At 45.2% G+C, this 12,078-nt stretch overlaps 1 protein-coding gene across 1 annotated transcript in view; it reads right to left on the minus strand.

The window, feature by feature from the left end:
• Positions 1–11,674, minus strand: part of PEMT (phosphatidylethanolamine N-methyltransferase) — a 286,921-nt gene extending 275,247 nt beyond the window's left edge. Inside the window, exons 1-2 of the mRNA XM_077449505.1 lie at positions 11,496–11,674; positions 7,696–7,803 (exon numbers count right to left, since the gene is read on the minus strand). Of these exons, the coding sequence (XP_077305631.1) occupies positions 7,696–7,788 (93 nt within the window). The 5' untranslated portion in view covers positions 7,789–7,803; positions 11,496–11,674. The remainder of the gene's footprint in view (positions 1–7,695; positions 7,804–11,495) is intronic.
• Between the last annotated feature and the right edge of the window lie 404 nt (positions 11,675–12,078).

The following is a 12,078-nucleotide window of genomic DNA, read 5'->3' on the forward strand; positions in this document are numbered from 1 at the left end:
GCTACTTATTCAAGTAACTTCTATAGCTCTAATGAATATCAGAAATATTCCCCGACTTTTAAAGAAACCCAGGAGGGTTCGGACACTCTGTCTTTGTTGGCTGTTTATTGCTATTTTTTGGAATAAAATCATTGGAACATTCCTGTGGTGTGCAGCCATTCTTTTCTTTCTATGGATCATCGGTGGCGGGCTGTGGCTTGCACCCAGTGCATTCAAAATGTAGTGACTGCTCGTCTGGAGCGGCGCCTTCTTTGTTTGAATCTACTAAGGGGTCTGTGCCTGGGGAAGGGTCTGTACAGAGGAGTATATGTCCTTTAAGCCCCTCCCACTGCTAGCACAATTGGGCCATGAACACGATTTAGTGCTATATCACTTCGGATCAGTGTGTGTGTGTGTGTGTGTGTGTGTGTGTGTGTGTGTGTGTGTGTGTGTGTGCCAGATACGTTTGGGTATGTCAATAGCCTGGACATCAGCTTTAGAAAGGAGGGATGGTGGTAATTTTCAGCTTTGTAATGCAAAAGTAATGCAAGTAAGCTTTCTAAGACAGGGGTGAACCAATGCCATGGATCTCAGCGGCTCTTGAAAGTCCAGCTCAAAGTCCATTAAAGCAGTCCCGGAGTAAAGAAATAAAAAAAAATGAGCAGCATGTTATAGGCAGACAGCCGGCAGGCAGGGGTAGTTTAGGAATGTTGCCCTTTTAAGAAAAGGGGGGTGGTTAAGGGCTGGCAGGGGTCCTGGGGAAGTTTAGTTGGAAGGAGGAAGTAGTGACGTCAGTTTAGAGCGCAGAGGTGAGAAGCTTCCCACCTACCCTCCTAATGTTTTGTTTAGTATTACAGTGAGGCTGTCATGACAGCCCAGCAGTGGTGGGTCTTTGGAGGAAGAGAAGAAGGCTGGTATATAACATGGTTGGGGCCCCATCTGTTGTATGGGGTTCTCGGGTACCTTCCGGTTAACGCAAGGTTTAACCAGGAAGGGGTGAAAATGTAGGTCACTGAGGATGTCGAGTACCATCTCTGAGTCGGTGTCTTGCGACTGGAGGCCTACGTTTTTAAAGAAGTTTGTCGCAGTGACCAAGTTGTGTGTCGTTGCCCACAAAGACCACCGGGGTATAGAGAAGTTTTGGTTAATGGTTATTTTAAATGTTATTTAAGTTACATTAATTGTTAAATAAAAGGCCGTAAGGCCATTTTTACTCCAAAACCTTGTTACGTAATTTGTCGGGTAATGGGGGGGTTGGAGGTTATGGTATAATAAGTTGGGAAAAACTAGAGGTATTTGTCCTTCATATGTCATGTAAAAGTGACCCAAATTACTGAAGAATACGCCTAGGCAAATAGCTTGGGTTAGACTCAGGATTTTCACGTAACGCGGCACAATGCTGACTAATCCAATTCTCAAACGTTGAACTGCTGAAAGCCAAACACTCCTGTCTTGTGGTGCCAAGAATGCAGTGTCTCTGTAGCAAGGTCAGGATATGTAATTGGCTCATGTCAGGATTTAGACAACAAAGACATTATACATGCTGATAGGAGTAGAGATATATGGTTTCAAGGTCCTCCCAATCAGATTCCAAGAAGAAACAAACTTGTAACTGCACTGATACTGTTCATTAAGTCCTATACCTATAGAGAACCATCTTGAACATTTTGGGTTTTTATCAGTCCCATTTCTAAGGCTGACCATGGCATCTAGTAAGACGTTGACCTGGAGTGCATATGCAGGATGTTACTGGCACCATCCACACTGCTTCTCTTCCAAGCCAGCTGCGTTGGGAGTCGGGACTATAGCCCATGATAACCCAATATATCAGTAAAAAACATATCTAAAAGTAAAAGTGTAAATAGAAAAGCTGCTCGGGTGACTTTTACCCAACAGCCGATCGCTGTAGTAAAATAAAAGAAAAAAATAATATGGTACCAGGATCTTGGCTGCAGGCATGATCCTAAATTGAACCACTTGGTGTCCAGAAAGTTTATAGACATTCATTGTACGGCAAGTAGTTAATATACAACATTTTCATAATTATGCGGCAAAAAACACACACAATACACAAACTCACAGGTAGGTTAGTTCATCTTAGTTCATCTTAGTTAGCTTCTACTGAATATTTTCCTGCAGCAGCACTGAAAAGGCACTCACAATTTGCTAATTAGAGCTAACAGCCATTATTATGTTATCCTGAAGAGGTTTAAGTGAAGACAACCTCTCGGCTGCCGACATGGAGTACATAATATCTTGTTGTCTGAGAACCAAGCACATTTTTAAGAAGCTGCTAATGAGCAAGTCGTGACCGCACCATAAACAGAGGCCCAGGGTAAAACAAAAAAAAGCAATAGACCCCGGGACAGGGCATGAGCAGAGGGATACTGCAGGATAGGTTGTTAGCAGACTTATGGGGCATGGTTTTAGTTGGGTGGAGCAAATGGGGAAATTGGTCAGTAGACTGGATGGGGAGGGTCTGCAGTTAGAGCAGCAGAGTGGCAGAGTGGAGCAACTTCCCACCCTCTCGCCCTACATGTGGTGTGTTTTTTGCTGGTTAGGGAATCAGGGGTTGGTTTAGCCAGATGTGGTGATTGGCAGGGAGCAAGGTCCTTTTTAGGTTCATATGGGCACAAAGGGTATGGTGTAGGGACCCGTCTGAGGTACGGCTCCCAGTTGGTGGATGTGTACCTGCTAGTTGTCTCCGAGTTGGTGTTTTTTTTGCGGCTGGAGGCCTGTGAAGTGACAAGCAGGTACTGTCCTGGGTTTCATGCCTATTAGGACCTTGTGGCTCTTTTTCTTTAATAAACTGTGTGGTCTGGTTTGTTATATTATTGATCTGTTAATTATTATTGCAATAATTATATTTTGTTTAATAAAAAGGCTACTATGGCCAATTTATCTCCAATTTTTTGTGTGGTGTGGTCACTATGGGAAGGGTTTTTTGTATTGCAGTTAACAAGACTATATTTAATAACATAGTCATGCGCTTTCAATGTATCAATAACAGTTAGAGATATTTTCAAATCTATGCACAAAGACCCAGAATAGAAAAAGGTGTAGATCAGGGGTGCCCAACCTGTGGCCCGCGGAGCTCTCTGATGTGGCCTGCGACCTCCTGCTCTGTGATGGAATAGAATAGAATACTGTTATCAATAGTAAATTTATTACTAAAATCACAGTGTATATATGGGCATACCTATTCTGCAGTGGTTACTGGGCTGCTTTCAAACTGCACCTGAGGGTTACCTGCACGGAGCCATAGGCCCCTTTCACATGGTCAGTCAGACCCAGTTGGACCCTCCATTCACCTCTAAAGAGTAACAGATGCAAATTGGCTTGCGTCCGTTTACAAATGCCTACCTCCAATCTGATCAGCAAAAAAAAAAAAAAAGTAGTGTACTGCCATGCCAACGGTCCGCTCATTGTGGCCCGCGACCGGTTACCAAGTTGCTTAGGTGGCCCTCGCTCTTCAAAAGGTTGGGCACCCCTGGTGTAGATTGTCACCTGCAGACAATCGAGTTTAGGAATATCTTAATGGGTTGGTCCACCTAGAACTGATATTTTAGTGTGTAGCACTAACCCCCGAAGGAGCTGCTGGTTTTATTGGGCTTAACGTTACCTCCTTGTCTGTTTCTCCGTCTAGGGATTGGTAGATGGTCCAAAGAATGTGGAAACTGACACTGAATCTTCTTTTGGGTTATTTATTTAGAACAGAAAAAGAGTCTTTCAATAAAGGGTAGAGCGTTAGGAGTGAGTTCAGGTACTTGTATTTCAAAAATGGAAGTCTCTTATAGCAAAATCCAGAGAATAGCAACCGTTTCACAACTGGATTTTACAGCCCCCAGATAGACCTCCTCTCACTAGGCCTAGCAACTGGTAGGATGCTTGACAAAGTCTCTGCCACAGACTTGTGATGTACACTTGAGCATTACTGAGGGACGTAGATAAATTTAATGAGCCATCATACTGTACCAGGCTCTCTTGGCCGATCCAGCGATACCGTATGAGTGTGGATCCAGGTTGCATCCTTCAACTAAGCCTCCTGGCTCCTTCAGAGAAGCCAGCCTTGCACACGGCCTTCTCCTGAAGAGTCCTACCCTGGGATTCTTCAGTTGCTGGGCCTCTCCCTTCAGATGAGATGGCACTGGACCACCCTTGGATCAATAGGCCCCGAAATCTACTCTGGCTGTCCCTGCAGTTGCATTGCCTCGGGCCAGTCGGCCCCGAGACTCTGGATGCATGGTTCTGCACCCCAGGCCAGGAGGGCCAAGGGGCTGGGTTAGGAGGGCCACCAGAACTGAACAGACAGAAAATCAAAGATAGAACCCCGAACCACGTGGCGTTGGTACCTTAAATACCACCCCCCAGAATGCACAGCAGGAGAACACTCCGAGAGAACAGTGCCATTCAATACACCCAGCTAGACTGCGTTTCTACTCTTGCCGGCGGTGACAGTGACACCTGCGGTCAAGGAGAACCCAGTGCCACCCAGCTGGACTGGTACTGAAACCAGAAATTTAGAGAAAAAGCCACAAAACCCAACTGTGATTTCAGGCAAATTAACTTTAGAAAAAAACCATAGCGCCTGCTCGCCAGGAGCCAGCGCTACAAGTGTTTGGTTGATGCTGGAGAGTTCAGCCACCTGATAGTTCTTTACATCTCTTGGTGAGATCTTTGAGTTCCTGGGTTGGAAATGATCGTAAAGGTGCATTACAAGCAGTGGGCAGTACAAGCCAAGATACATTTACAGTATATATGGCCAAGGAATTTAAAGTGGGCCTTTTTCATCTATTATTAAGACTCATTCACACCGAAAGACGGTGCAGGAAAACTCCTCGTTAGATTTACAGGGAATATAGACGCTGTCCTGGAAGATTCATGGAAATACCGTTACTGGTAAGTCTAACGGGGTTCCCCCCCTCATCTTCCAGGACAGCTACTTGAGAGGATAAACAATATATAAAGTGTAGCGCTAAAAAAGAAATAATAGTGCATAAAACGGTGCTATAGTTTTGCTTATGCGTGAAAACTCACATAATTATTGTTGGTCTACACAATAAAGAATATTACATCTAGAACAATCAAACACATACTTGTGCATATTAGTGTACATACATCAATGGGTGAATGAACCTTGTGTATAACAAAAAATGCCACACAAAAAAGAAAATTTTGTGAAAAAGATAGACAGTCCTTTATAGAAGTGAAGTCCCAAATATGAGATTGAATATCAGATGAATCGTCCAATCATAGCTCAACCAAGCAGCCACCCCTGTGAAGATACCACCACCTTAATAGATGTAAGCTTACCAAATGGTGTTGACCCAAACCAAATTATATTCTAAGGGACATACGTGCTCAATAAACTGGTTGTAAAAAATGAACTTCCCAGGTCACAGGATGGTCGAAATCAATATAGAAGGTGCCCTCCTCCAACGTATGGATATGAACAGATTTTCTCCACTTAACAGAAATCTCCAACATCAACCGAAATATATATAGGGCAGAAGAATAGGGCCATATAGCGTAATTCCATTTAAAATAGTATTTATTTAAAAAAGTATCAAACTTACATTTATGCAGTTGCTGAAGCAGTTATCAATAAAAAAAAATAGGCAGTAGTGGAGTCCTCCCGACGCGTTTCATCCTCATGGACATCATCTGGGGTGTACTGCCACTGCTGCCAAACTTACTTATATAAGATGCCAAGTACAAATGAGCCAGATTCCATCCCCCTGTGTAACCACACATCATTTCCGGTATTCGGCCAAAATGGCCGCTAGGCATTCGTTCCACGCCTCCCTTACATACTTGAGAGGATAAGCAAGATTCTATACCTTAGGGAGGGACGACAGCCTGAAGCACTTTCCTACCAAAGGAGAGGTCCTGGCTGGAGAGCATCTGGACTCTATAATGTTTGACAAAACGCATGAGAGGAGGACCAGACAGCAGCTTTAGAAAATTTCTTCCCATGATGATCCCGCTCTTTCTGCCCATGAATCTCGTTGAATGAGCTCCAATTATGGAACGAGGGGTGCGACATGATGCTTTGTACGCTTCATAAATAGTTTCTCTAATCCATCAGGCAATGGAACTCCTAGACGCTTTGGTCCCCTTCTTGGGGCCACTGAACAACAAAGAGTTGGGAGGAACTCCTAAACTCACTAGACCTTGGGAGAGGTACAAAAAACTAGGAAGAACTACCTCCTGGGACCTGTGAAAGCTGGAAGAAACTTTGGGTAAATACAAAGGATCGGGTCTAATCATTACCTTGTCCTCTAAAATCCTCGGGAAGGGGTCTTTACAGGAAAGAGACTCTAGATCAGAAATCCTTCTCCCTGACGTAATAGCCAAAAGGAAGGAAATCTTTAAGGAAATCAATTTCAGAGAAGCCTCAAAAGGAGCCCTAGTCAGAGCATTTAATACTAATGACAGATCCCAGGGAGGAATCTGTTTAAAAGCCCTGGGTGTACTTCTAGATCTGGTTGAAAGGAACCTCCTGATCAAAGGGTTCTCAGCTAGTCTTTTTTTCTGTAAAAAAGATAGGGCAGCAACCTGAACCCTAAGGCTGCTGACAGAAAGTCCCTTTTCCAATCCCCTCTGTAAAAAACCCAATATACAGGGAGCATAAAAAGAATCTATTCCTATCTTTTGCCAGGAAACAAAAAGTTTTCCAAACTTTCCCATAGATCTTTCTTATAACTAACTTACAGCTGTCCAGGATAGTCTGAATAATGCCGCGTACGCACGACTGGACTTTTCGAGGGACTAAGTCCGACGGACTTTCCGAATGAACGGTCTTGGCCACACACAATCACACCAAAGTCCAACAGATTCGAACGTGATGGCGTATGACTGGACTACAATAAGGAAGTTCATAGCCAGTAGTCAATAGCTGCCCTAGCGTTGGTTTTTGTCTGTCGGACTAGCATACACACGAATGGATTTCTCGGTCCGGCTGAGTTCCGGTGGAAAAAATGTAAAACATGTTCTATTTCTAAAGTCCGCCGGATTTTTGGCAAGCAAAGGTCCGATGGAGCCCACACAAGATCAAATTGTCCAACAGACTCGTTCCGTCGGCCCTTTGCTGTCAAAAAGTCTGGTCGAGTGTACACGGCATTACCCTCTCTGAACAGCCTTTCAACTGTAGGATGCGCCGCTCAGCCTCCAGGCCGTCAAATGGAAGGTCTCAGGGTTTGGATGAAGCACCTGCCCCTGACGAAGAAGATCCCTCCATTCCGGCAAGGGCCAGGGGGGATCTATTGAGAGGGCTCTCAGTGAGGAGAACCAACTCCTCCTGGGCCACCAAGGGGCAATCAAAATAACTTCCATTTGGTCCTGAATAATTTTCCAAACTACTAACGGTAAGCGGAGAAATGGAGGGAAGGCGTAGGCCAGAGTGAAATTCCACAGGAAGGAAAGTCCATCTGTCCCTAAGGACTTTGTCTCTCTTTCCAGTGATTGTCTTAGCAACATCCTAGCAACAAGCCAGGACAGAATGATGCCAGCTCCAGATGTTTTTTGGTCAGACTTCAGAAGGTACATACAGTAAATGGCCTACACCTATAGTAAGGACATTAACTTTGGTCAGAGCTGCACAGTTTGTTTTTATCTACAGGCAACCCTTACCCGCACAGGCAGATTTTTGGTAAAGATGACCTAATCCTTTAAGATAACGGAGGGTTTAATAACAATTTAAGTCAAGAAACTCACCACGTTCCAAAAGAGCGGGTTGAAAATGATGCAGGCCACCGCAAACAGGAAATTGTACTCTTTAAAGTCCACGTACTGTGACAAGTCGGCCATGGTGGAGAGGTCAATCTGCAAGAAAACATACGCTATTAGCTACATCAATGTAGTAAACAGATTTATGTACAGCTAATATACACTCTCCGGCCACTTTATTAGGTACACCTTGCTATTACCGGGTTGGACCCCCTTTTGCTTTCAGAACTGCCTTCATTCTTCATGGCATAGATTCAACAAGGTGCTGGAAACGTTCCTCATAGATTTTGCTCCATAGTGACATGATGGCATCACACAGTTGCTGCAGAATTGTCAGCTGCACATCCATGATGCGAATCTCCTGTTCCACCACATCACAAAGGTCCTCTATTGGATGAGATGTGGTGAGTGTGGAGGCCATTGGAGTACAGGGACCTCATTGTCCAGTGGTGAGATGATTGGAGCTTTGTGACATGGGGCATTATCCTGCTGGAAGGAGCCATCAGAAGATGAATGCACTGTAGTCATAAAGGGATGGACATGGTCAGCAACAATACTCAGGTAGGTCATGGTGTTTAATCGATGCTCAATTGGTACTAAGGGGCCCAAAGTGTGCCAAGAAAATATCCCCTGCACCATTACACCACCTCCACCAGCCTGAACCGGTCGTACAAGGCAGGATGGATCCATACTTTCATGTTTTTTACGCCAAATTCTGACCCCACCATCTGTATGTCACAGCTGAAATCAAGACTTGTCAGACCAGGCAACGTTTTTTCCAATCGTCTATTGTCCAATTTTCGTGATCCTGTGCAAATTGTAGGCACAGTTCCCTGTTCTTAGCTGACAGGAGTGGCACCCTGTGTGGTCTTCTGCTACTGTAGCCCATCTGCTTCAAAGATCGATGTGTTGTGTGTTCAGAGATGGTATTCTGCATACCTTGGTTGTAATGAGTGGTTATTTCAGTTACTGTTGTCTTTCTATCATCTTGAACCACCGCTCACTGGATATTTTCTCTTTTTCTGACTATTCTCTGTAAACCCGAGAGATGGTTGTGCATGATAATCCCAGTAGATCAGCAGTTTTTGAAATACTCACACCAGCGCGTCCGGCGCCAACAACCATGCCACGTTCAAAGTCACCTAAATTCCCTTTCTTCCCCATTCTGATGTTGGGTTTGAACTTCAGCAAGTCATCTTTACCACAATTTGTGTTATCAAGCAATTGAACAGGTGTACCTAATAAAGTGTCCAGTGAAAAAAAAAAAAAATTATTATTTATATATATTTTATATAATGTTGCCACCTTTTCAAACCCGAACACTTTAGCAGCGCACAGCATTTATACTATATTATGCGTATATTTTGCAATTAAGTAACATTTCTAATCATATGAATTTAATCACAAGAGTCCCCCATCTGAATCCGCAGAGTTCTGCTTTTACATCTGAACTCACAGAGTTCCCTTACACTGTAAGGGGGGGACTCCGCAGACTCTGATGTAAGGGAGAACTATGGGGACTCTAACATAAGGTATGCTCTGGGAACCCTAATTTAAGGGGGAACACTGAGTACTCTGATGCACTGTGAGGACTCTGATGTAAGGGAGAACACTGGGGCCACTGGTGTAAAGGGGAACTCTGATATAAGGGGTGTTCTGAGAACCTTGATCTCCCTTAGTGTACTCACTCAGAGGCAGGAGAGGGAAGGAGGAGACTTCAGTCACAGACAGGGATGGATGGTGAGCTCACTTACCCCTTGGCAGTCAGCACCTCTCATCCAGATGTATCTGAGGCTGCTGGACTTCAAATTTCTAGCTCCCCTCTTCCCTTTTCAGAAGCACAGCGCCAGGGATTGGAGTGTGGGCAGACACAGAGGGGTAGGGGCAGGAGGAAGAGGAGAAGATCGGCCCTCTCTCCTCTCCCATCTGTATGTGGGGTGGAACTGTTGGCTTTAGGCAGTGCGAAAAGCCCCATACACACAATCGAACTTTGTAAAAACTTTCCCTTGGATTTTTGTACAAAGGGTGTTGATCGTAAGTTTGTATTGCATACACACGATCAGACTTTTTAGGCAACAAACACGAATGTACTGAGGTTTCAACGTACTGACGACACTTCAAAAGAGGACGTTCAATTACTACGGCGCCACCTTTGGTCAACTTCTGTATTGTTGTCTGATCTTTTGCATTGGTTCTGAGTAGGGATGAGCTCAGGCGTGTTCGCATTGAACACGTGCTGAGCCCGCCAGGAAGTCGGCGCATCGCTGCGCTAATCACAGGCAGTGAGAGACATTGCCCCGATGTGCGGCTGCAGAGATCGAGCAATGTCTCACTTCCTGGTGGGCTCTGCACGTGTTCCAATGCGAACACACCGGAGCTCATCCCTAGTTCTGAGCATGCGTGTTTGTACAAAAGTCCGATGGTTTTCTGTACACACGATCACACTTTGCTCCATCGGACTTATGTTGTCAAAAAGTTTGTCCGGTCGCACAGCCAACAAAAGTCCGATGGAAACCGAAAAAGTTTGTCCGATGGAGCGTACACACGGTCGGATGTTGCCTCAAAACAGCTAATTTGCATGTTTGTTGTCAAAAAGTCTGATCGTGTGTGCGGGCCTAAAGAGAGTGTAACAGAAATTCTCAGCTTAGAGAACCGCAGCCAGCAACCCTGCTGGGAAGCCATAGTCCGGTCTGAATAACGTGTCTGGGTTTCAGGCAGTTTGAAACCCGGACACGATTCCAAATCCGAATTGTCCCGGTGAATCCTGGACAGGTGGCAACATATACATAATTGTGTGTGTATATATATATATATATATATATATATATATATATATATATATATATATATATATATATATACACACACACACACACACACACACACATCTAGGGGAAATTTACAAGCACATCCATCAAAGCGACAACCTTCATCATCCACAGCAACCAATTACAAGGCACCTTTACTGCTCTTTCGCTGAAGTTTCTGCTATGAAAACGACAACAGTCCTCATTTGTTAAAGTGTCTAGTTGGGTGCTATGTAGGGATGAGCTCAGGCATGTTCGCATACGCCACGTGCAGAGCCCACCAGGAGGTAGGCGCAGTGCTGCGCTAATCACAGGCAGCGAGACATTGCCCTGATGCGCGGGTGCAGAGATCAGGGCAATGTCTCACCGTCTGTGATTAGCGCAGCGCTGCGCCCACTTCCTGGCGGGCTCTGCACGTGGCGTATGCGAACATGCCTGAGCTCATCCCTAATAAGGAGTGAGGGACAGAGGGACATTGCGCCAAATCACGGACAGTCCCTTGAAATCAGGGACAGTTGGGAGCTATGGCACACCTATGATGCAGGCGCAGCAGCCGCACGGACAGTTAAATGTCAAAATATAACATGCGGGCAGGAGCGGGTGCGTGGATATGAACGCAGAGCATCTGCATCCTCTTCTATGGGCTGCTCAGAGGTGGATGCACACACAGTATGGGGCTCATCGCCTGTTCTGAAGGAGTCCTGACACATGGCGATAACAAACCTTAAAAACGCACATTTAAAACGCACGTTATCAGATGAAAGCTCAAAAAAAAAAAAAAAAAAAGGGGTCCCAGCACTTGCAATGCGCTTTTTCGTCAGGGAGCGCGAGATTGCTTAGGCTATAAAGGGAACCTTTGCAAGGTGAGACGCCAGGATCACGTTATATACGCGGTCGTTGTCCAGAACATCAGTCATATTTCTTCCAATCAGAGGGTCACCACATCCACTAACCAATCAAAACAAAGCATGCAGACTTTACCTTGGAATAATCCAAATTATTGAGCCCTCCGCAGCAGTCCCAGTGTACGGGAGCCTCTGCCTGGGCCAGCCCTGCCTGTGTGCTTATCACTATGATGGAGAGCAGTGATCAGGACATCTCTGACAACACAGAGCAAAGGTGCCTGCCAAGCTGGAGCTGTTCCCAGCAGTCACGTGTGTATACACACTTCCGTATCCCTCCCCACCCACTGAGCATGTGCAATGCTTGGTGCACACCCCTCCCCCCCATCTCTAACAATGGCAGCTGATACAATGTCACATAACCAGTGATACATTGTATCCTGTGCACCCCCCTGATGTCTGCCTATTTAACCCTCTCCTACAATGTAACATTATGTAACAATGCGCACTATTAACCCATTCATTACTAGCTACCCACGCCTGTTTGTTATAATAAACCCCTCATCACAAAAGCATCCCGCGCCCTGAAGGTCAGTTCACACCATAGAAACGCGGGCCAGATGGGTTCCCAATTCACTTCTGCGTGCGTGTTTTGGATGCGTTTTTGATGCAGTCCAGTGCATTTTCCTCCCCCTTTTTTTCTTAACCTTAACTAATGCCCC

This window comes from Lithobates pipiens, unplaced genomic scaffold (assembly GCF_037356315.1).
Source record: "Lithobates pipiens isolate NorthernLeopardFrog02 unplaced genomic scaffold, aLitPip1_a1.2 Scaffold_22, whole genome shotgun sequence".
Lineage (NCBI taxonomy): Eukaryota > Metazoa > Chordata > Amphibia > Anura > Ranidae > Lithobates > Lithobates pipiens.